This window comes from Xyrauchen texanus, chromosome 30 (genome assembly GCF_025860055.1).
Source record: "Xyrauchen texanus isolate HMW12.3.18 chromosome 30, RBS_HiC_50CHRs, whole genome shotgun sequence".
NCBI lineage: Eukaryota > Metazoa > Chordata > Actinopteri > Cypriniformes > Catostomidae > Xyrauchen > Xyrauchen texanus.
Window position 1 is genome coordinate 21,389,785 of NC_068305.1, and position 26,501 is coordinate 21,416,285.

The 26,501-nt window shown below is 36.8% G+C and overlaps 1 protein-coding gene across 1 annotated transcript in view; it reads left to right on the top strand.

Annotated features, from left to right (window-relative positions):
* LOC127624434 (E3 ubiquitin-protein ligase SH3RF1-like) overlaps window positions 1-26,501 on the top strand; it is an 85,760-nt gene that overhangs the window by 55,430 nt on the left and 3,829 nt on the right. The window contains exons 6-10 of the mRNA XM_052099255.1: window positions 16,169-16,279; window positions 19,037-19,167; window positions 20,032-20,202; window positions 24,279-24,562; window positions 24,983-25,311. Coding sequence (XP_051955215.1) covers window positions 16,169-16,279; window positions 19,037-19,167; window positions 20,032-20,202; window positions 24,279-24,562; window positions 24,983-25,311 — 1,026 coding nt within the window. The remainder of the gene's footprint in view (window positions 1-16,168; window positions 16,280-19,036; window positions 19,168-20,031; window positions 20,203-24,278; window positions 24,563-24,982; window positions 25,312-26,501) is intronic.

A 26,501-nucleotide genomic window follows, 5' to 3' on the forward strand; every position in this document is an offset into this window, starting at 1 on the left:
TAAAACATGTTCAAACAATGCAAGGAATGCAAAAGTAAAAGTTAAATAAGCAGGATCACTGTGTACGTAATGTCCTGCACAATAGAGGAGGTAGAGCAGCACATCATGCTGAAAAAGGAATAATTCACCCAAAAAGGAAAATTCTTTCATAATTTAGTCACCCTCATGCCATCCTGGATGTGTATGACTTACTTTCTTCTGCAGAACACAAATTAAGATTTTTAGAAGAATATCTCAGCTCTGTTGGTCCATACAATGAAAGTGAATCAGTGCTAAAATATTGAAGCTCCATATATCAGCATAAAAGTAGTATAATTCATGTGCCTCCAGTGGTTTAATTCATGTCTTCAGAAGCGATATGATATATGTGGTGAGAAACAGATCAATATTTAATTCCTTTTTTTACTATTAATTTTCATCCCTGCTCAGTCAATATCCACTTTAACTTTCATTTTCTTCTTGTGTTTTTGGTGATTCACATTCTTCATGCAAATTGCCACCTAGTGGGCAGAGAGAAGAATTTCTAGCAAAAATTCACTTAAATATTGATATGTTTCTCACTCACACCTGTCAAATCAATTCTAAATTCATGGATTAAACTGGAGTTGTATGTATTACTTTTATGCTGCTTTTATGTGCTTTTTGTAGAGTCCAAATGTTGGTACCCCTTCACTTACATTTGAATGGACCTACATAGCTGAAATATTCTTCTAAAAATCTTAATTTGTGTTCTGAAGAAAGAAGGTCATACACAGATGGCATTAGGGTGAGTAAATGATTAAGAGAATTTTCATTTTTGAGCAGCACATGGGGGCCACATTGTCCTCCTTTTGAGATACAATGTTCAACATTGATTTAGTTCTTGAATCTTTTATGTTATTCAGCCAACAGTAGTGAGTAATTTTTCTCATTTCCTTGTTATTGTGGTTTGATTAATAGCCTTTATATGACATAGTCTACTAGACAGTGTTCAATTCGGTTATGTGTACACTTCAAGTCTGACATTTTGATGCAAATATGCTTTTTGTCCTTCTGTGTAAGTTCACATTAGACATAAATGACTGCATTACTGCATAAATCCTCACCAAGATGGGCATTGGCAGAATTATAAAGTGTATTTGATCATTTAGCATTAGCGCTCAAACATCAGCCACCTGTCAATCAACAGCATGCAGCTGCAGACACCAGGAAATAAAAAGTCAATCTATTATATTTCATCTAGATCAACCAACCAGTGGTTTTCTTGCTATCACGACTGATGTAATGAACACCCCTGTTCTAGATTTAGAACATAGGTTAAATATAGAAAACTACTCAAAATTTTGATTGAGGACATCTCACTTTGACATCTAGATCATTTTATTGCCCAGCCCTATTTATAACATTGCATTAATCTCTTACAGCAGCCAAATAATCTCAGTGATAGATTGTTAAATTACAGGCTACGTTAAAGACACACGGAATCCAGTAAGCAGAAATATGAAATTTACTTCGATATGTTCAAATTAGAGGCAGGATTAATGCTGATATATGGTTTGAGCAAGTTAAACTCACATGACACGATCAAGCAATTGGCCTTTTTCCCGGCGAAAAGCCCTTTCAGGTGTGGCCGGTTATGTTCAGCTGTAATCTGTGCTTGAGGCATTTTCCACAGTTGGTGCCAGATCTGCAGCTGCCATTCAAGTTTTTACATGTGATTTGATTTGACTGGAGTCACGAGACACTCCCTAGCCAATCATGTTTATAGATACAAATAAAATCAGGACAGGGTAGTAGGGAAAACAGACTGTAGGAAAATAGTGCTGTAGAAGTAGTTACTGCATTTAAAATGTACTCAAGGAAAAGTATAACATTTTTAAACTATTTAAAAAAGTACAGTTCTTGGGAAAAAGTAGTTAATTAGAGTAATGTGTGTATTTGTAATTTGTTACTTTACACCCCTGGAATTATGCAGTGACCAAAAAAAAAAACGAAAAAAAAAAAAACTTCTCTATACTCCAACTTAAATGTCATCATCCTTTTCCCAGATTACAGCTCTTCACACTTTGGACTTTCTCTCAACCAGCTTCATGAGATGTCCACCTGGGGGGCTTTTTAAACAGTATTGGAGGACTTCCCATGAATGCTGGACGATTGTTGGCTGCTTTTACTTTACTATACAGTCCAACTCATACATGTAAAAAAAAAATAAAAAATCAGTCAAATTTTAGATTTGTAAAGAAATACATACTGTATGTAGACTCCATGTTTTTGTCTCCAAAACTAGCATTTAAACATAAGCCTTTTGATCAAAAGTGTTTTTTATGAGGTTCATACATTCAGTCAAGTGTGTCCAAAACCTTTGACTGGCAGTGAAGATAGGAAAAGTGGAAGATGGTGAGAAACCAATATCTCTCTTTATTGTTATTATTCTAGCTACACAGTAGCTGACCTCCTAAATGTCCTGTTCTCCATCCACTATTCCTCTTTGTATGTGATATATATATATATATATATATATATATATATATCTATATATATATATATATATAGATATATATATATAGATATATATATAGATATATAGATATAGATATATAGATATAGATTAGCACTGATACAGATCACAGGTACGGACATCATCTCACTGAGAATGAGAGCCTCTAGCTGTGGCCATGGTTACACAGACTAAATACACACACACACCATCATCATCATCATCATCGGCGGTCAATTGAGGTGAGTATGACTGTCCTTTCCATTGGGTCATCTACTTGTTTTCAGATAGCTGTATAGGCCGAGCCGCGATCCACATACATTGGTGCAGTGTGGGCAGGGGAGAGTGGTGGTGGTTGAGCCTTAATTTCTTTCTCCTTGCGAAGCTGTCGCTTTGTCTCTGCGGCACGGCAGGGTTCTATTTCATGACGTGCAGCTCCTTCCTGCACGGATTTCTTCCAGGAGCGCAATATGTTCCCAGTTGGTCGATGTGATGTGGAATTTCTTCAGAATGGTCTTGATATTGTCCTTGTAATGTTTCTTTTGCCCGCCAGTGGCTCGCTGACCTTTCTTCAGCTGGGAGTACAGGATCCGTTTGTGGAGACATGTGTTGGACATGCGGATGACATGGCCTGCCCATCGGAGTTGTTGCTGCATTATTGTGGTGGTGATGCTTGTCATGTTGGCTTCCTCCAAGATAATGATGTCTGATCCTCAGCATCTTTCGTAAGGATCTTTGGCGGTGGTGTTCCAGGGCTCACAATTGCCCGCTGTAGGTGGTCCATAACTCTGCTCCATACAGCAGGGTAGGGAGGACAACAGCTCTGTAGACCAGGAGTTTTGTTTGGGCTGTTAGGTCTCGGTCTTCGAAGACTCTGGCGTAGGCTCCACTGGCGCAACTTAGGCGATGATCAGCAGCTTTTCCTTTCCAGAAGAAAGTGTAGCCACCCTTCAGTTGTCCTTCATCTGCCAGAAAGGTTAGCTAGGTCAATCCGGTATCTCCTCAGTTCTCTAGCGATGATCGCGGTTCTCCTCTCCGGTCTGTCACTGGTTGCAGCAGTGTGCGCACATTCCAGACTCCAATTTCATAGTTCTGTGTTCCTGACCGCAAATGGGGATCCCTCTGGATGCGATAATCCTGTCGGGAGGTTTTAGGCAGGCTTTTTTTAGGGCACCTTTTCTAGCCCCTTCCCCAGGTGGGGTGAGCAGAGTGGATCCTAAAGAGGGCTGCTCAGTCGTGGGTGCAGCTGCCAAAGGGCTCTTTCTGACTCGTTCAAAGAGCCCAGTGACTGAGTCTAGCACCCACCGCCAAATGTGCCGGTTCATGACTAGGGGCTTTCAGATCTCACAATCCTACCCATGTCACCACTTGCTGGTCACCATAGGACTTAAACTGGGATGTTAGGGTGGATTCCCTTTAAAGAGGGCGCCTGGTTGTGATTTTTTTTTAATGTGGGGAGACTGGTGCATGTACAGCCACCGCATGGTCCTTGACAGATCTGGGACAGGATCCAGTGGCCCTTTTCTGCTGCAGCCTTTATCCACCTTCCCAGCCATTGTGATGCTTCCCTAAAGCCAGCCATATTTCCGCCTGTTCCACCCTTGAGGTCTTGGTTGGATTGCTCTTTGTCAGGGACCCCCCCCTCGACCTTACCACCATGATTGGCCCTAAAAGAAGCACAGCTCCAGGCAGCATTGCTCTCGGGATCTCAGGACCACACAAGCCTCTCCACCACGACAAGGTGACAATCCCCGGAGAAGACACACACACACACTCAAACTTGATTTTATATAATTGTGGGGACTCTCCGTAGACTTCTATTAATTTTATGAATTTTAAACAGATCAACGATAATTTCTATACCCTAACCCTACCCCTAAACCTAACCCTCACAGAAACCGTTTTGCGTTTTTTTTATTTAAAAAAAAACAACAACATTGTATAGTATGTTTAATAAGCGATTTCCCTCATGGGGACCGCTGGCTGGGCTCCACAAGGTAGGTGATCTCAGGTTTTACTATCCTTATGGGGACATTTGGTCCCCACAGTGTAGTATAAACATGTGTACACACACACACATACACACAGTACAGCAGAATCTGCACAGATGTTTTGAAAGATAAGCTCAAGGAATGAGGGTCTTGAATCTGACTTCCACTAATACCTTAATCTGCCTCAAAGACATTTTGGAGTCTAGTCTCAAAAGCATATGTGACATGAACCAAAAAAGAACTAAAAAAAACAGGCTTCCTCATTTTCTGGGAGAAGTTACTCATTTGTGCTGATGGTCAGCAAGATGTGAATGCTGTTGACAGACTTTGTCATTAAGCCATTCTTCATTAGAGCTATGGTTGTTGTTATGTTTGTTTTTGGTACAGTTGTTACAATTTAGATCATCAAAAGTAATTAATAGAGTGTGATTATCGTAGTTGACCTTGATGCTCATTCAAATAAATTTCTCTCAAGGAGAGGCACATAAACAGAGACATTGGCTATGTTCAGAATGGAACACCAACCTATTTTCTGAATTGATCTTATTCACGCTACTGCCATCTTTGATTTTTAATGGGAATGAAAACAAGACAGTGAGGGATAGACTTACGGTCTCTTCAATGGGCTGTACTGAAGTTTAAAGTGTTTTTGGATTGTTCCACTGACAAAACATTGATACACAATCTGTCCAAGAACATTCAGTATACAAAGAACTCCAGACAACATGAGTGGAAAATTAGAAGTGATCTGGGAGCTTTTTACAGCTTTATGCCATTTGTGCCTTTGAAGACATAAGAGGTAAGTCTATCCCTCACAGCCTCGTTGTCATTCCCATTAAAAATTATGGGAACCTACATAAATAAGGTCTATTCTGTGCATGATGCGTCATATACTGCAAACTGTTCTTAAAAAAAAAGAAGCGGAACTGTATGCATTATTACTTGATAGAAAAAAATAGTAGTATGCTTAATTGTTGTGACATCACCTTATCATGTTGCCTGTATGAGTTGTCATCCTGGAAATAAAACTGTTATTTCATGCTTTTAATTAAACTTTTGGCAGTCTGATCAAATAATTTGTCAAAACAAAAAAAAACTAAAAAGTACAAACCACAGCTGTAATTTCTTTTTTCTTCATCACACTGTAAACAGAAAGTCAAGTCATGTGCATTGCATTGTAGGATTTAGCTCTCAGTTGCTGCTCTATGCTCTGTTGTGTATTGCGCATTTTGTGAAATGTAGCAGGTCATCCGGGTATTCCATTCATACAGAAAATTCACATACTGTTCATAATAGGGGTGTAATGGTTTGAATTTCTCACGGTTTGGTTTGTATCATGGTTTTAGGGTCATGGTTTTGGTACAGTTCGGTATTTGTTATATCTGATATGTGATATGTGATATCTGTTTAGAAAACCATGGTGACAGCAGTCATGGTTACTACAATATTACTATAATAAAACCATGGTTAATGTTTGTCAGGGTCCTAATCTAAGAAAAATCTCTAATTTCTAAATCAACAATTTAACTTGAAACTTGCACTAACACATTACATGCATCAACATAAAGTGCACTTCAAATTAATCTCAACCTAATATATTCGGAAGCTGCACATCACTATAATAGGAATAACCATGTTATTAAAATGCATACAAGTAGGGATGTTGTGATAATGCTGCTCGAGTATTTTAATCATACGTGGAGATCCCACATGAACACGCCAAGCGCTTTAGTTATTGTTTTATGTTGGTCCGAATTAGCACTGAGAGCCTACTTAAAAATGGAAGGGAGTGTGTGCTCACATGCAGCTCTTTCCTTGGGTGATGTTGGCATAAAGATTAATCATGTATCAATGTATTACTATAACGGCATCTTAATGCCATTAGTCGAAGCATATTTTTGATGCTCGCGATAGATTAAAGCCACGAGAGGAAACGGGAAGAACTTGCGTGCGCGTATTAAATAAACCCTCACACGCATTATTGACATATGTTACCAGTATTCAGCACTCATGTTGAGCGATGTATGGAACCAGTGCCTGTTTTGTAAATGTCTTTTGAAATGTTCCATGAAAGGAGAAACGCAGGGGGCTTCTCTATCAGTGGCTCGTTTTCTCCACTTGCCATATTCAACTAGACATAACGCGTGCAGAACTGTGATATCATTAAGTTGGCCCACGTGAAACACAGGTGGAGGTTGTAACTGTGCTTGTCTGTTTGACGCTTTGGTTTCTTGACCAAAACTTGTGCTCCAGATGCGTCATTAAACTTGAGATGAACCGACAGTGGTGCCAATGCTTCCCGAACCGTGGGTGGCGAACCATACAGTTCTTTTTTTACAGAGAACCGTTACACTCCTAGTGCGTAGTGTACATGCCATACAGCAACAGTAAAAATAGTATGGTTGTCTGTTTTTCTGAACATAGCCTGTAGCCTGTTGAATGTTGAAACGGGAAAATATTGTGTGATTATGGAACACTTTGAGAAAGAAATTTATTGTGCACTTCAAAAAGGCGGTATGTGCACTTTATTGTGGATAGCTTTGGCAAAAAAGCTTCTGCTGAAAATGATTATTGGTTGACTGAGAAATAGAGGGAACACACAGAAGTAGGTAAATGCTAAACGGTGAAATTTGTGAAACAACTGCAAATGATAGCTTAAGAGGAAAGGAAAGAGCATTGTTTTGAACATCCTGCCTATACTCAAGAGCTCTGATGCTTTTCCACACCAGCTTACTGTTCTCTCCTGTTCTGTCAGCACTTCTGTGTCTCTCTCTCTCTCTCTCTACCCCTCTACCCTCATTCCACACAGTCCGACATGCTGTCCAAGCGTTTGAGATCACTGATGCGTGACGGCACTCCACCACATCAAACACTCCCCCCACCACTTACTCGCAGAGGTTACTGCAGCAACCCTGAAATGACAGTCACTCACAGCTGTTCCACTGGTTGCCGAGCAATGTGGTCTCCAAGGAAATGGCAGACAGACATGTCATTTTATGTGATGTTCTGGGGTGGGGGGGCTTTTGGCAAGTTCTAAAGGAATGCGGCTTTCCCCTCTAATTTGCACTTGCTTTATTTCGCTTGTTTCATTTTTCTATTACATATTCATTTAAACTATTAGAAAAGAGTCCTTGGTTGTTTATTTTAGGAATAAATAAGAAGACCACTTAAAGATAGCCTTGTGGTTAGCATGGGTTCCAGACATATTTGGCTTTGATGCTTGTGTTGGAGATGTAGGGTTGAGTCTGACCTACTTAATGTCATGATCCCATTTACCATCCGTTATTTGTTCTTTTTATTTATAAAAAAAAAAAAAATGGCAAAAAGCCCTAGAAAATAGAAAAATATTCAAGTGTATACAATCTAGAAGTGCAAGAAACAATTGGTATATTTAAGTATTAAGTGACATTAAACTGTACACAATAAGGGATTATAATACTGTATTGGTATTAATATGCCAGGAATTATAGGAAGAGTTCACCCAAAAAATGAGAAGTCTCTCATTGCTGAACACAAATGAAAATGTTGAGAAGAATATCTCAGCTCTGTAGGTCCTCACAATGCAATGAATGGTAACCAAAACATTAAAGCTCCAAAAGCATATAGAGGCAGTATAAAAGTAATCCATATGACTCCAGTGGTTAAATCTATGTCTTATGAAGTGATCTGATCATTTTTGGGTGAAAACAAACCAATATGTAACTCCTTTTTTACTATAAATCTTGACTTCAGCAGTCACCTTAGCAATAATGATTTAAAGCTTGATTACTTGGGCACAAACACTTCCTAGTGCCATGCTCTGCACATTGTCAAGCACTAGGAAATGTAATCAACTTGAAATCATGATCGTGCCTAAAAACTGCAATGGCAAGATGGCCAGTATCTTGCAAGATGACAAGATCTTACCAATTAATTTCTAGGTGGCACGATCAATTATTTCTGTTTGACCAAAATGCTAACTCAGAACTAGGGATGCACCGATCCTATACATGGATCGATATCGGCTCCGATACTAATATTATTAATCAGATCGGGTATTAACCCAAGGAGCAATTTGCCAGATTTTGAATGAAAAGCATTGTAAACTGCTGTGAACTAGCCCACACCTAGAAACATTCTAAGGTCACCATCTTCTTGGAATGTTCCAGCAAAATAAAATCCCCAGCGTTTTAAAGTTACAGGGGTCATGCTTTTTTTTTTTAAATGTTCCTTGACGTTCACTTATAATATTATTCAAGGTTTTTGCACACAAAAAAACTCAAATATTTGTAAAACATGATAATTTTCCACCCTCATTATGACTCTCTTTTAGAAACACTTGGTTTTGGTGCTGCTTCTCCTTTAAGACTTGACAATAAACGCCCAATGTTATGATTGGCTCTCTGCTCTTGAGTGACCTGCTCTCTCATTGCATATCACTGGACAGGGGTTATGGAAGTAATAAGGCAAAGAAGGCGTTGATGTGTTGTTGCGGAGGTGGTCAGATGCATACTGTATGTCATTGTGACATCACAATGTTTTTGTCCTTGTGTCATGACCCCTTTAAGAAATGGCAAATTAAATACATTACTATTGTATAATACAATTTCAGTATTTATTATTATCATTAATAATGATAATAATTATTATTATTCTTTTATTATTATTATTTATATTAAATTGCAATAATATTTAACTTGACTGGGTTCCAAAAAATAACTGTCTGTTTGTCAAGTGGACTAATATCATACATATTACAACTGGAGTGAACAAAAAAATGGTCTAAATCCAGATACATGAAAAATTGTGTAAAGGGAACTGGCTTCTTTCCTACTGAAGATTTTTACCGGAATTACTGGTAATTTTGCTGCTGAATTCTGTATCCAATAGATATTTAAAAAATTAAGGTTTTCTTAATAGGCTACACATTTTTTTATGTAATTGTCTCTCTCTCTCTCTCTCTCTCTCTCTCTCTCTCTCTCTCTCTCTCTCATATATATGTTTTATAACAAAATAATGTGCAGTTAGATGTTTTTGTTTCTTTACAAATAAAAAAGAACCCCTAATCAGTTTCACACAGTGAGGTTTAGACATTCTAAATTGATTAAGTAAAAAAAACACTGGTATAGAATCGGTAGCAGCCGTTACTAAGAGTTAAGAATCAGAATCGGATCTGGAGACAAAAAAATAAATAAAATGGTATTGGAGCTTCCCTACTCTGAACAAGCTAAAAATGTATGTCTATAATTGGTTCTTTTGTAAGGATGTCCATACAGTTAGTTTGTACAGCTGATCTGCAAGGGTTTTTGTGTAACGATATAAACACAGTGAACCAAAGTATGCTATTCCCTTGTGCCGTTTTTTTAATAACACTGGCATGCCTGTATTGTTAAAGCATGAAGTTCAGTACTTGTTGCGCAAAACACCAAAGTCTAATAAAGATGATCGAGAAACGAGTAAAAGATCACATCACAGATTTAAATCGCAGTATTATCATTTTGCAGGACCAAGATATTGATATATAGAATCTTATCGTCGGGTCCTTGCTGTTTCCCACTCCTAAAACATATATTAAAAAAATCAGAAAATGTCCATCAATGACTGCATGACTTCTCCATGATTGCCTCCGACTAATGCCGTCACCTTCCTAATCTCTCTGCAGTTCTGCAAAGTCCTCATTCCACACTTCTGTGGCACAAAACATTGAAAACACCTGGAGACTTATTATACCTATGTCATAGTTTCGGTCGTATCTTTATGCTCTTGGATCTTTTTTCAAGTTAATAAAGGAGAAGCTTAGACAGGGTGTAATGAAAGCTGACCCTGATTGAGTGTTTTATGAGAGTGAATTCTTGGTGCCAATGGAATGAGGAAGCATGTGTGGTGGCTTTTGTAAACAAGTGTTAATACTTGAGACCATTTCTCAAGCAACAGAATTTGTCATCATGTGTGTTAATATGAAACCAGGACTGTGTTTAAACTGTGTTTTAACGTTTTGTAGCACTACCAAGTGTATTTACACAAGACACAGACTATTATATGTATGCATAACCAGAATGTTTATAATATGTACTCTGTTTTATGAGTCTATAATTATCCTCTTCTTTTAGTCCCAGTTTTTTCATTTACCTTTAGTGCACTGCAGCAGATTCTTTCATCTGTTGTATTTTTTCATCCATCACAATTGTCTTCTCCTTCCACTATAATATTCTCTGTAAATTCTGCTCAAAGCCTTTCTGACTTCAGACTGCAATTCTGTTTGAAGAAGTTTCAGTGTCTCTTTTTGATTTCATATGACTGACACCTGTCATGTTCATTAATGTAAATGTAGATAATTGGGCTATGTTCAGAATAGGATAGAGCTATTTTGCACAAATGAACAAGTTGGCCATTTTCATCTAAAACATCTAAACATCTAAAACACTAGAATGCTCATTTTTGTCACATGAACTCCTCACATTGCATAATTAATGCACAAAGTGGCATATTTTCATTTTTAAATCCAATTTAGTGTTAAAATGTCTCAACATTTGGTACTCTGATCAAATAAGACGTAAAAAAATAAAACTATTGTATTCTGCACATTTTGGCCAGTGTAGTTGGTCCTCTAGGTATTCTATGCATACAGAAAATTGACATGCTATGCAGGGGCATTTCTAGGATTTGAAAATATCAGGGGCTGAAGTCACAACATCAGGGGCTCCCCCAGGATAAAAATAGTTTTTCTTCCCCCACAAGAACAGCACCAAAGCATGTGATTCTAGTGTCTGGAAGCAGCATTTTAAAATTATCTTGTGTACTGTAGCATTAATGTAAATATGGGATTCAGTGCATCCCCAAAGTTTTACTTGACATCACTAGTTGTTTCTCACAGTTTCTCTGAATGACCTTTAAAAAATGTAGCCAGCTGTGATTGTACCATAGTATAGCGATGGTAATATGATGATATTTTGATTTATACCTTTGTATTTACATAAGTACCTGATTTAAAGCATGTAAAACCGTACTCAGATTTATTTTTATTTCATCTAAGTATCTGCAACCTTTTGAATGTGACAGATTAAAAAAAAAAAAAAAAAATTATTTATATATATATATATATATATATATATATATATATATATATATATATATATATATATATATATATGTATGTATGTATATATATATTTATTTCTTTTACGTTAAGCTATATTCTATGTGATTTACTATTATAAACACCTCATTTCTATAGAACCATTTATAACATTGTGTCTGTAGACCACTTTTATTGGTTTGGACTGTGCAAGTGAAATTTTTGATTCATACACCATAAGATATATTATTTTCATTTCATCAGGTTTAATGATTTGAGTAATATTTAGGAATATCTAAAGGGTAAAAACGCAATAAAAAACAAACAAACAAAACATTAAAGCAGAAAATGTATTATACAGAAGGAATAATGTATCAATTAGTCTTAGAGGTCCAGACTTTAAAGCTGTTTATGTACTTGCCCCTATATCTACAGTGCAATGCCATAAGCACAGGTAAGACCTCGTCAGTGCTGTTAATAATGTCTGGTCTGTCTAGCTGTTGGAGAGGTTTGACTTCTGCATTATACTCTCAGAAGAGAATTCTTAGTAGAATTCAGATGAATCGCTTAAGTTTTGTGGTATGTGGACTTGCTCAAGTGATTCGCTCTGAGCTACAATATCTTATCTCTGGAGCTCGCATATCGAGAGAAGCCCGGTTGACACATGCACACACTCCAGATACAGTAGGACAGAGCAGAGCGGTGGTTCTGGTGGCTCGCACGTGAAAACCAGGCTTCATTTGCTCTGCACAAATGTGCGTTTAGGTTGAGAAGCATATTTAGTGCGTATAAAGCGCAGAACACAAGACAAATATAATTTACTTTGAAATGCAGGGAAAAGCTCACAATAACCAACATGTTCTTAATAATGTAACTCTCACCTCAGTTCAACTTAACATCTGGGCAGTTCTGAAAAATTCAGGGCTAGGCTAAAGTCTGAGCGACGCCCCTGATACTACGCACTGTATACATACTATATACTACAGCTAAAGTAATATGCTGTTCCCATTCTTCTTTTTCTCTGCCTGTCAATCGTTCTCTCCATTTTTGTACCTGTCTTGCATGCTCACGTTATCTCCCTCAAGCTCTTTTTAACATTCCTGTCTGGGCTTTTTAGTGCTAATAACTAATTAACCAGACGCTCCAGATCTCATAAAAGTCTGTCCGTGCCTGTAAAGTGATTCCCTCCTGTGTGGCTGCAGTTACGCTCTCTTATTAGAATAATGGTTCGATTTACAAATTTTTTGTGACACTTGTGACTCCCATATTCTCCTGGTATAATGGGGAAATGGAGGAAGAGGCCTTTTGGAAGAATGAGATTGATAAAGAGATGAGAGTAGGGTGCAGGAGCTAGCAATATAGTTGATTTAGTGAATATAATTTATAAATAGAGAAGTAAAACATACACTGTGTTCGATACGCATGTTGTCATGGTCCTGGCTCACAGTCAATGTTCCAACGCATTTCAAAGGGGTTCCAAGGGGTTCAGGTCTGGGCTTTGCCAGTCAGTCACCACTGGTTCCACTCCAGACTCGGTGTATATTTTTTTCAGACCTCGCTTTGTCCTTAAGGGCATTGTCTTGCTGGAACAGTAAATGGCCCTCCCCAAACTGTTGCTACAACGTTTGAAGCACATATGTCTGTAGAATACTTTTGTATGACAAAGCATTAAGATTTGTCTTCACTGGTTTTAAGGGGCCTAGCCTAATTCATGAAAAACAGCCCCAGTCCATTATTCCTCCACCACCAAACTTTACTGTTGGCATTATGCATTCATGCTGGTAGCATTCTCCTAGCATCCACTAAACCCATATTCTTTAATCAGACTGCCAGATGGTGAAGTGTGATTCATAACTCCAGAGAAAACATTTCCACTGTTCCATAGTTAAATGGCTGTGTTCTTTACACAACTCCTACCTTCTGCCTTTGTGCTTGTTGATGTGAGGGGTTCATGCAGCTGCTGGGCCATTGAAACTCAGTTTATGAAACTTACAACGAAGAGTTCCTGTACTAAAGATGCTTTCATTGGCAGTTTGGACTTAATAGATAGTGTGTCAATTTAAGATGGGTGATTTGAATGTGCATATTTGTAATGTGTTTAATCAGCACTTAGCAGCCTCATTTTGTGTGCTTGTGTGGCTTACCTCTTTTTGTTGAGATGTTGTTGCACCTAAACATTTCCTAGTAAGGTCTAGGAGAGCAGAACTTCAAAAGGTGGCATCCTATGACAGTGACAAAAAGTCTTTGTCAATGAATATTGCATGGCTTAGGTTTAGCTGAAATAGCCAAACATGATATTTAGAAAGGGGTGTCCATATACTTTCAGCGAATGAGACAGAGAGATTTCCTCGAACCTGAGATGTTTTGCTCCGGTTTTAAACCTTAAATGAAATATAAATACTTGAGTTCATTGATACCACAAAGTAGAATTAAAAAAACATTTAACAAAGTAGCTTTTAAAGTCTGCCCTTTGTTGTAAAAACACAGCCCTGTACTTTTAATTACACTGCACATTTAAATACCCTGAACATGTAATTCATTTTTTATATTAAACACGAGAGGAATTCCCATATCTTTTGTTGTTGACCTCATATGCTGTCCGTTCATTCAAACTCTTTGGTATGGTAACTTTAAATTACCGGTACGTGCCATCTGGTAAACCTAGCCAAATTAGGTAGGTGCCAACACTGAAAGGTTGGTTGAGCCCCCATCTTCAAAAATCATGAACACATCTACATCGATATAAACCGGTAGACATGTTTCATGTTCCATGTTGGATTTTAAAGACATTTGTATTTACTTTATTGTTTACTAAGATAAACAGTACTCTGTTGGGTCAATATTTTATGATCAATGTAAAATCTGGGTCCTGAGGAAAAACCAGTTGAGAATCAAGGATCTAATGTAATAACATTCATACATTTTTACAGTAATTCTAGTCAGTTTTAATCCTCTCTGAGACCACTGTATGTGCACACACAACCATTGTTAGTTCTTACAGATTTTATAAAATGTGCCCTTTTCTCATGCCCATTTCATTAGCTTTTAAGAGTTTAGTAGAGGCTTAATTGGTGAAACCTGGTGTTTGGGCTTATTGGCTTTGGGTTATAAAGTGAGACATATAAAGCTAAATCGGTATCTGAGGTGGAAAGAGAAAAAAAGGTCATTAATGACAAATGGCACCACAGGACAGTCATACAATATGCAGAAAGGTTCAAGTGTTACATTTCCTGCAGGCACTGAGAAAAGGAAAGAATGGGAAATTGAATCAAGCTTGAAAGTGAATTGTGGATGTTATCATTCTGTATAATTATATCTACTTCGGTTTTATGATAAGGACTATTTTTGGCCTCTTTGGCTCTTGCATAGTTATGTACATGACTTTTACAATCTCATGTTCCTTATTGTATGATAATTCTTCAGTATTTATTGTATTTGAAAGAGTTAGGCATATAAGTGACAATGTTAATAATTTCAGAGTATGATGTATAAGTAAAGGTGGTTGCAGTTACTTTTTTTACAAATTCATTGCTACAGGCATACACTGTGACATTTACAATATGGTCAGTTTTAACCTGTTACCAATGGATTCCTTACATTTCAAATGACATTTATGATATTAAGAAATAGGTAGTTTCCGTTGCTTTTCTAAAACAAACTGAGAATGTCTTCTGCTGAAGTTGGCAACTCTAGTCTGAAGATGTTCTGAGCAAATGTGATGAACTGAAGCACAGACTTCCCTTTTGAAATGATGCTAGTATATCATTCGCTCAGGTAGTTGACTCATTCCAGTTATTGAATATGTCACAGTACAAATGTCTTTGTTGAAGTTCTGGAACACCTCCCATTGAACCTACAAATCTATTTGATTCAGACTTGTTTGTAGTGTTTCTCAAAGGTTCTGTTTATTCTAAAATTGTATGTTTATTTCTGTAGGATCTGTGTGAAGCCCTGTGAACCCAACATCTGAGAACTTAATATAAAATACACAAACATAGAACACCTAGAGCAGCTAACATGTATGGGTGCACACCCATACTTGTTAGCTGCTCTAGGTGTTCTATGCCTGTCATGGTTTTGGAGTGTGCTAAACATTTTCAGAAAACGTCTGGGCATAAAACATTTTTATTCTTGATTTGTGACTGCTTGTTGGTTTATACAAACATAGGGCCTCACATGGTCTCTGTCAGCTGATCATGAATCGCTTTGATTGATCATCTGGGGATGCATCAGAGACCAGAGTAAATGTTAGTTTGACATATCACTAAGTCACCAAGGATATGTTATCATTGGTAATGACATTTTTAGGCCACAAATGTTGGTCTTGCGTGGATGGATTTCAGGCATGAAGAACTAATGTGAATTGGATCAAAGTGACTGTGTTTGCGTGTACAGTCAGGCTGACATGTAGTTACAAAGATGTCTCTTTACATTAAAGTTGGTTTGTCTTAATAGCAATTGTCATGTGCACATATGCGTGTGGTTATCTGCCCACATTTTGCTTGGTTACATTCCTTTCTGTGTCATGTCTTTAGCAGAACAGAATCTTACAGTGTCTTAAATATGCTTTCATTTGCCAGATGATGCAACAGTATCAATCAGGAATTTGTAAATAACAGGTCAATCCTTGTTATTTGTCTCTCTTAGGTTCACATTTTCACAACAGGACTCATTGTTACTCCTCCACCTAGTAGTCCTGTCACCACAGCGACAGTTTTCACCTTTCCACCAGAAACCAGCTATGCATCAATTCCAGTGGTGAGTCTGAAAATGCCTTTAAAGTTACAATATTAAGTAATGAATTTATTACGGAAATATATTTTTGTTTAATAGTAATAATAATAATTATTATTATAAATATTATGGTTATAAAACAGTACCATATTTATTTTATAATTTCTTAACTTGCATGCAGCATTGCTTTTGCATTTTGGTAAAACACTTAAGCCTTTATTTTGATGAAAGCTTTCATTTTGGCAGAGCACTGCAGGAAGACACTATTTGGACAGTACATTTTGGTGGCCATGCATGTTTGGAAATATGCAAATGTGCAATTAGTGAATAGAGAGTGCTGAAAATATAATGCGCTCTGCTCATAATCAAGCAGCTGCGCACACACAGTGAACAGCACCTGCAGACTATTTATTTAATTAAAAACCAGCCCTTGCGGTTTAATAATTGCACTCGCATATCGTGATTTAGATTTTATTGCGATTAGCTGTTCAGCACTACTCTGTGTTTTGACATATGAGTTATATGTATAAAGCTGTATAAAGATAGCATGTCTGTATATAAATGCTTAGGCACAACCCTAGTACTTGATACTACTAGCCAATTAATACATCAGCTTGGCTGAATAAGTGACCGCTAGTTTGATTTTAGCTTTTTTTGTGCTCGATTTTGAGGGATAATCTGCAGAATGGATTTAAATGTAAATTGGATTAAAGAGAACCGACAGTACTGCACTCTTATTGTTAACTGTAATCAAAATCAAATTAGCTAATTTATTTAATACATGTAAGGGGTGGGGATCTGTGTGTAGTACTTTGTGAATCATGCCTGTTCAAATTTTTCCGAAATCTGAGGAAAAATATTTATTGAACAGAATTGTTAGCTCCCCCTTAAAAAATATAAAGACTTATAACTTTCAAGTTAAGCTAAATGGTGGTAAGTTTTCTTTTTACTATTTACTTCATTCAAAGTAATAATTAGAGGCACAGTTGTCCTGCTCTCTAGATATCAGCATCAGCCATTGAAAAACTCATATTGGTCGACTGCAACCTCACACATTACATGTGTGTTCTTGCTGTTTTGCATGCAAATACAAAAGCTTGGCCCTGACTGCTTATTTGAGAATCTTACACAAGGAACTTCTCCTTGGGCAAGCACATTACCTCAAGCATTTAAGCACTATTACTGTGTCAAACACAAACACATTACAACAGAAAAAATTCTCCCTCCTTTTCTCATATACATATGCATGCAACCAGATACTCATTCCAGCTCAAACAGTAACACTGAATCAGGACGATTTGCCATCTGATAGCCCTTAATCTCCCTTAACACAAACACACAGTATTTTCTGGGACTGGTGTGGGCCTCAGGCTGGACACTAATGGCTCACTTATAGATCGATATGTGTGCGGTGGTGTATGTGTGGTTTTCCTTTTGTTTTCAATGTATTGTTTTTGTAATAGTGGACTTGTGTTTTGGTTGCCTCAGTTATCTGTATGTGGGGTGATTTTAAACTCAACATGAAACAGACCCTCAACATGAACCAGATCAAAACAGACCCCATTTACTTTCTTAATGCAAATTCCTGGTCTTCGTAATTTGTAACTTTTAAATAAAATGTAACAACTTGATCTTCCTCTGAAATGTTTTTACTTTTCCACTGTCCTCAATTGGGGTGCATGGGCTATTGGATCATGTCAACCAATTGCCAAATACCTATTTATATTTTGTTTTTGAAAACTTACTTTCAGTCTGCCTTCATCCTGGTATGTATCGGCCAGTTTTCACAATCCAGCCAATTTCTGATCACATTTAAAAGCATCAAAGCAACTCATGTTGAATTTAAAAACAACAGAGGTTAGTATAGAAGTTTACTTTTTGCAATTCATTTGTATTAAGCAAATAACACTAAACCAAACTGGATCAAACAGATTAGATGAGAGAAAGTGTTATAGGAGAATTGTAAATTAACTTTTTTGGCACATCTTACCTGCCAAAAAACTGCAAAAAAAAAAAAAAAAAAGTCCATGACTGTTTTTGTTGTTTAGCTTGTTACACAGGTCTTCCTTCTCCCTCTTGTTGAACATCCATGTAGTCCATGTAGCCAACAGCAAAACTAGCTAAATTTTCATTACAGAGTGGGAGTTGTTTTCATAGTGGTGCCATTGGGCTCATAAAGTTTGTTTGCAGATGTGTGCGTTAGGTCATATGGAACCAATTTATCTTTTCTCAGCCAGAAGTTTAGACCAGGCTGGATATCCACCAATCACCTGCCACAGCCAAACTACCCAGTTTTTCAGCAACCAACATGCAAGCTGGAAATTAGCAGAGGAGATTAGCAGCTTTATGGCTCAATCATCAGTCCAAACTTGTAGAGATCTTTTTGTCCTCATATCATGCTGCTAATATACAGTTACAGATACTGTATGTGAATACACAACACATCGCAAAATATCAATTAACCTAGAGTAATACAGTAAAATGTCTCAAAAGAAGAAAATGCGAGTGTGTAATCTTTTGGATACATTTTTGGATATTTTTATGTTGGTTATATGTAGCGTTTTAAAAAAAAAGGACCTGGTTTTAGTAATTTGAACAATTCATTGCAACACCTTAAATGAATAGTTCACCCAAAAGCGAGAGGGATTTATAATTTTTGGGTAAACTATTACTTTAAGGAACATGCTTTAATAATAGTGTTTATTTTGTGTATGGACATCATATGCTTCATTTTGTTAGTGTCATAATACTAAATCAGGAGTGTTTGATTTTTTTTTTTAGGAAGCTCTTCCCCCTCCTCCACCCCCTCCACCTCAGTCACAGCCTTCAGCTGTGGGTGCTGCTGCCTTGACTGCTGGTCAAAGACCATCACTCACTGCAAGTGACCAGAGTGGGCGTCAAAGACCCACAGTGTGAGTAATGCAACTGTAATGCAAAACACATACACACACTTCATATTTGTTACTTTCAGTTTGCTTTTAAAAAATATGTGAAGCTATGTAATGCTGGAGAGGTATGTTATCTGAAGCATTTAATATTTACAGTTCCATGGTCTTGTTTGCATCTTCTGTCATTAAGTATCTCACACACACACACACACACACACAGCTTAAACAATAATTTTTGAGATACCACTTTCAACTCTTAACTCACCTCTCTGTTGTAACCCAATGCCAGCTGAGCGTGACTGAACACAGGTGAGGGGCCACAATTTCAAGAGGAGTAGGGCCATCACCGGGGCCCTAACTTGAGGCCTGACCCCTCACCTTTCACCTTTATTTACATTAAAACTCAAAATTGCACTAAACACTTGATTTCTAATGGATTCATTTTTAGTCCACTAAGTGGAGTGTATTTATGCCTGTTATCATTAATGTTCCTCAATTCAAGTTTTTAAAGAAAGCATGTAGTTTTGGTGTCCTTAGAAATTTAATTTAGGTGTGTGTGTTGTGGTAATGAAAAAATAAAGGTAATATTACATTATACATATAATTATCACGTTATGTTCAAACCTCTTAAAATAACAAATGCTTGTTTAAAAATAACAATTGACATGTCTCAAGAGGAGCTCTTTAGAATTTCTTCAGTCCAGTGTAGAGAGTTTTTGTTGTGAGGCAAGGCAACAGTGTGGAAACAGTGCACACCCCTGTTTGAATTGTGGTATTGCATCTAAGGTCAACTTACATGAATACATGAAATGGTAGTATTAAACTTCATAAGAAGAGAGTTATATTATTATTATTTTTTATTGAATGTTTTGTGTGATTCTTTCTCAGGTATGTTGCAATGTTTACGTATACACCCCGTAAGGAAGATGAGTTGGAATTACGGAAAGGGGAAATGTTTCTGGTGTTGGAGCGCTGTCAGGACGGCTGGTTTAAAGGAACATCCATGCACACCGGCAAGATTGGAGTGTTTCCTGGTAACTACATGAGTCCTGTCAGCAGGTACGATACACACACACACACACACACACACACACACACACACTCAATTCCACATGTTAGCACTCAGACATGTACACCCAGTAAGCTGAGGAAAGATAAGATTGTCTTCTGGCTTTCCATCGAGAATATATCCTTCAGACATACAGTTGAAGTCAGAAGTTTACATACACCTTGGCCAAATACATTCAAACTCAGATTTTCACTTGTCCTGACATTTAATCGTAAAAACGTTAGGTCTTAGGTCAGTTAGGATCAGTACTTTATTTTAAGAATGTAAAATGTTAGAATAATAATAGGGAGAATTATTTATTTCAGCTTTTATTTCTTTCATCACATTCCAAGTGGGTCAGAAGTTCACATACACTTTGTTAGTATTTGGTAGAATTGCCTTTAAATTGTTTGGTTCAAATATTTTGGGTATCCACAAGATTCTCACAATAAGTTGCTGGAATTTTGTCCCTTTGCTCCAGACAGAACTGGTGTAACGGAGTCAGGTTTGTTGGCCTCCTTGCTCGCACACACTTTTTCAGTTCTGCTGAAAATCGGATTGAGGTCAGGGCTATTGTGATGGCCACTCCAATACCTTAACTTTGATGTCCTTAAGCCATTTTGCCACAACTTTGGAGGAATGCTTGGGGTCATTGTCCATTTGGAAGACCATTTGCGACCGACCTTTAACTGTGGATATAGATACTACCGTTTCCTCCAGCATCTTCACAAGGTCATTTGCTGTTATTCTGTTATTGATTTGCACTTTTTGCACCAAACTATGGTTCATCTCTATGAGACAGAATGTGTCTCCTTCCTGAGCAGTATTACGGCTGTGTGGTCCCATAGTGTGTATGTGTGTGTGTGTGTGTGTGTATATATATATATATATATATATATATATATATATATATACTATGCGTACAATTGTTTGTACAGATGAATGTGGTACCTTCAGGCATTTGGAAATTGCTCCCAAGGATGAACCAGATTTATGGAGGTCCACAAGTCTTAGCTGATTTCTTTTGATTTTCCCATGATGTCAAGCAAAGAGACACTGAATTTGAAGACGAGTCTTAAAATACGTCCACAGGTACACCTCCAATTGACTCCAATTAGCCAACTAACCAATCAGAAGCTAATTGTCTAAATTCTTTACATCATTTTCTATAATTTTCCAAGCTGCTTAAATGCACAGTTAACTTGGTGTATGTAAACTTCAGACCCACTGAAATTGTTATATAGCCAATTAAAAGTGAGACCATCTGTATGTAAGCAATTGTTGGAAAAATTACACATGCACATGCCATGCACAAATTAGGTGTCCTAAACAACTTGCCAAAACTATAGTTTGCTAATACGAAATCTCTACAGTGGTTAAAAAACGAGTTTTAATGGCTTAAACCTTAGTGTATGTAAACTTCTGACTTCAACTGCACATGCATCACACACAAAGTCTCCACTTGAAGATAAACTTGAGCTAGTCATGTTTACACATAATACTGAATTTTTAAAGGATTGTTCCGGGTTCAAAACGAGTTAAGCTCATTCAGAAGCATTTGTGGCATAATATTGATTACCACAGAAAATATCTTTGACTGGATAAAATTCATTGGAAGTCTATAAGGTTCTGAAGCAGAAATGTGAATCTTATTTTTTGTTCAAAACATGTAAATTATTTTAGTTGTGAAGTTCCTAAATCACAGTTTTTGTGGTGGAACTACTTTTCTTGATGCAATTATAGGTGTGTTAGTGATGTATTTCCTGTAGGTGTTTTTATTTTTTATTCTGTCAATTGAGCTTAATTTAGTTTGAATCTGTAACGTTTCTTGAAACTAGACGTTTCCTTGTGGCAGGTATGAGAATTACAGACTCGTACAATTATCCATACAATCTTATTTTCTGGAATCAAAAAATCCTTCCCATAAAACATGAACACATAGTGTATAGAATCATGTTTAAGTGTTCAAGTTCAGATTAAAGCTTGTCTGATGCATGTGCATTCAACATGAGAATCTCATTTACAGTCCAGTATACCCACAAGACATAAACATTATGTTTATTGTTTATAAATATGTTGAGTGTTGTTGTATGAATGTATGATTTTAGTGTGATAAAAACACTTACTAACCATTTATGTGTAAAGTTATAGCCAATTTTACAACTTCGTTATCATGACAATGTTATGACAACAAACCCTAAAATGACTATAAAAATTATGATTTAAACAACTTTACAGCTCAACTAATACATTTTATGTTTTAACAGAATAATTAATGTAAGTGCTTTTATAAGATTATAAGCTTCACATTTCTGTTATTAAACTCTCCGAAAATTGGCCCCATTCACTTCAGTTGTAAGTGCCTCAGTGTAACCTCGATTTTTGCTTTTTTTAAGAAAAGGTGGGACACGATTAAATGTGTTTTGTGGTAATCAACATTATGCTACAATTGCTGTTGATTTAGCTTAAATTGTAGTGAACACGAAATATTCCTTTAACTGTAAAAATTTATTTTCTTCCTCCAAAAAGACTTCAAGACATAACGGAATAGCTAGATATATAATTGAATAGGGGCATTTAAGTGTTTAAATCAGGGTTCGAACAAGATGCTTGAAGTACTTGAATTTGGCTATTTCAAATTTAAGTCCTGGAAAACACTTGAAAATAGCAATTTTTACCAAGAGGGGCTTAAAATGTTCTTGAATTATAGAAAATCTTAAAATATATTGCTTAAATCATTTAATAAATTAAATATATTTATTTATTTTCTGAAAAACGAGATAAGCTGGCAGCGCATAGACTGCGCTGTCACGTGGCACCTGTTACTTTTAGCAGCGCTGCTCAGAATGGGCCAATCACAATCAAGTGTTACTGGAGGATTTAAAAATATATATATTTTTTGTAGATACTGCTGTTGCGCATTTAACAAGTATTTTTCCTTGCAACTATCCATTTTAATTCAAATTTACTCTCCTGTGTGAAAAAATTATATAAGATGTAAAATGTTTTGAATGATTTGAATGTAGAGTTTGCATTTTTGTGATCCGTCTAGCGCCCCCTTCTGTAAAGAAAGCTTTGTGTCTCACAAAATAGGTGATTTCTGAAAACATTTGTGTCAGTATCAAAATATGTTGACAAACATGTTTTCTTGACTTTTTAGTCTTTATTTTTTTTTTTTAAGAATTTATATAATATAACCTAACCTTTAATGATATTAAATGACTAAACTCTGTTTTGCTAATTTTTCAGAAAATATATTTGAAAATGTTAATTGCCTGAAAAAAATCCTTTTTCCTTCTTCTGGTACACCACTTCTATGACATTAAACGTTATTTGTGTATTTATTTTGTGCTTATTTTTAATAAAAGCATTAGTGCAAGGCTGAACAAGTGTGCAAAAAAGCAAAACAATATCATTAATAATTGTAATCATTTAAAAAGCATGTTTGTCCTTTGATTTCATGTTATTGGTTTTATCAATGTTAAAACTTTTTTTTTTTTATACAAAAAGTTGTTGAAAATAATTTTTAAGGTTTAAGTTCAGATGCTGCTTAAATATGCATATAGTGATTTTTCTCAGCATGTTAAAAATGTATTTTACATTTTAACTAATATGTTCACACAAAATTATTTGGTGTTGTACCCCATTGAACCCTCAAAATGTGGTGTTGTAACCCATTTAACCCTCGTTAGTGTTAACTTGCTTAATTTGTGAAACAAAATTAAATAATAAAAGAACAACAGTCAAGTTGTCCTTTATGAATAAAAATTAATGTCAACATTTTACAAAATGTTTATCCTCAGCGTTTATAGGCAAAAACTGAACTAAATAGAAAAGTTCAATATTTTGTTAGTTGGAAAGTCCAACATTCTTGAGAATGACCCATATGCAATTTTGGTCAGTTCCTCACATAAATCTATTGTGTGACTGAAGAAAACATTGAACACAGCACATGAGTCATATGGACTACTGCTTATGTTTTGCAACCGTTATATCAGAAAACATTTAATGAAAAAGACAAAAAGATTTGAAATGAGAAGTGAGTTTAAAGGGTCCTGAACTTTTCCTCCTCTCTTTTCTACTGTAGGACTGTTTCTGGCAGCAGTCAGCCAAAGGTTCCCCTGAGTCTGTGCTCCCAGGCTGGACGTGGTGTCACCATTGTTAGCCCCTCCTCTGCTCATCTCGGGGCCGCTGTAGGGAGTGCTGACCCCAATAAACCTCTCCCAGTCTGCCCAAATGCCACCCCATCTTGCCCACTGCCTGCTGCTCTAGTAACAGCTGCACATATACCCTCTGGACAGCACCCCAACATGCTTATGCATGTTACTTCACAGATGACCGTCAATCAGGCACGCAGTGCAGTCAGGACAGGTAGATATAATTCAATATAATTTAAACCTACAAGTAAACAAAAGATTTAGTTGAAGGATTTAGAAAAATTTAACACAGAAATGTTAAGATGTAAAATTTAAAATTCTGTTTAATAAATAAGCTAATTTGTGGCATTGATTATATAAACTAATTTGCACAAAAGGTCAGATATAGATTTGCTTCCTTTAAAGCACAAAATATGCTCTTTGGAACAGTCTCAATCTTCTGAATAACTTGGATAATCAGGTTTTACATAAACTTAAGGGGTCAATGCCAGCTCGAGTACATGCTGTCATTACAACAAAAAAGTGGCACATACCAAATAAGAAAGACATTTATTCATTCAAATTTTTACTCATTGTTATGCCAGCAATATAAAACTTCCTTAATTACAAATTACTCCACCTTTTTCCCCGCTAGCTGTGTGTCATAGTCAGGATCGGCCTACAGCAGCAGTGATGCCCATCCAGTCCCACAATCCTGTGGCCTACTTTTCTAACTCAGCAGTGTGTCTTCAGCCATCACCTGTCCTCAGCTCCAGCCCTGGATCCTCCTCATCCAGATTGGGTGTGGCTATGGGCTGTGCGGCTGCCTCCTTGACCCCACCTAATGTCAGTGCTGCTTCTTTAGACAGTGATGCAATGAGACCTGTCACTGTAGTTGCTCTTCCTGTGGCCCACGGGAGCACAAAGTCTTTTGGTGCCGTGTCAAATCACGGTGTTGCTTGTAGACTGGATAAAGACTGCAAGGTGAGGCTGAAGTCTTTATTGCAAGGTTCCTTCAGTTGTGGGCCTAGATATTTCAGAGAATTTAAAAAATGGATGATTTACAGACCTGGGGCAGTCATGGAATTTATAACATAAAATTTAGCAAAAAGGGAAAATTAATTGCCTATGCAATTTATAAACTAGATTTGCTCTGCTCTAAAAAATGTCATCAGGTAGATATCGCTGTTTGTGTGTGCTTGTGTTAGTAGCTAATAATTGTTTCTTGTTGGGCACAATGTGGTCTTCCTCAAGGGGGAACAGCTCAGATAGCCAAATCGTCCATTGAACCACATGCAAATGTCACAACATATTTTGTTTTATCTTGAGACATTTGTACACCAATAATTAAGTAATTATTTAAAAGCATAGTTCAACCAAAAATTGTATTCTCTAATTTACTCATGCCATCCCAGATGTGTATGACTTTCTGTCTTGTGCTGATCACAAATTAAGATTTTTAGAAGAATATTTCAACTCTGTAGGTCCTCACAATGCATGTAAATGGTGACCAGAACTGAGAAGGTCCAAAAGGGACATAAAGGCAGCATAAAAGTAATCTATATGACTCCAGTGTTTAAATCCATGTCTTCTGAACAATATGATAGGTGAGGATGAGAAACAGATCAATAGTACATTTTTACTATGAATATCCACCTTTGACCAGCCCCAACCAGTTGAAAAAAGGACTTAAATGTTGATGGGTTTCATTTACATTTATGCATTTGGCAGACGCTTTTATCCAAAGCGACTTACAGAGCACATATTACAGGGACAATCCCCCCGAAGCAACCTGGAGTTTAAGTGTCTTGCTCAAGGACACAATGGTGGTGTCCTAGGGGTTCGAACCAGTGATCTTCTGATTTACAGTTATGTTCTTTAGCCCACTACACCACCACTCCAACCCAAATAAATGCGGGTTTCTAACACACACTTATCGCTTCTAAACATATGGATTTAACCACTGGATTCCTATGGATTACTTTTATTCTGCATTAATGTCTGGTTCTGATCACCATTCACTTGCATTGTGAGGAACTACAGATGAAATATTCGTTTTCTTTATTGGTATTCTGCAGATGATAGAAGGTCATATACATCTGACATGGCATGAAGGTGAGTAAGTGATGAGAACATTTTCATTTTTGGGTGAACTGTCCCTTTAAATCTTTTAA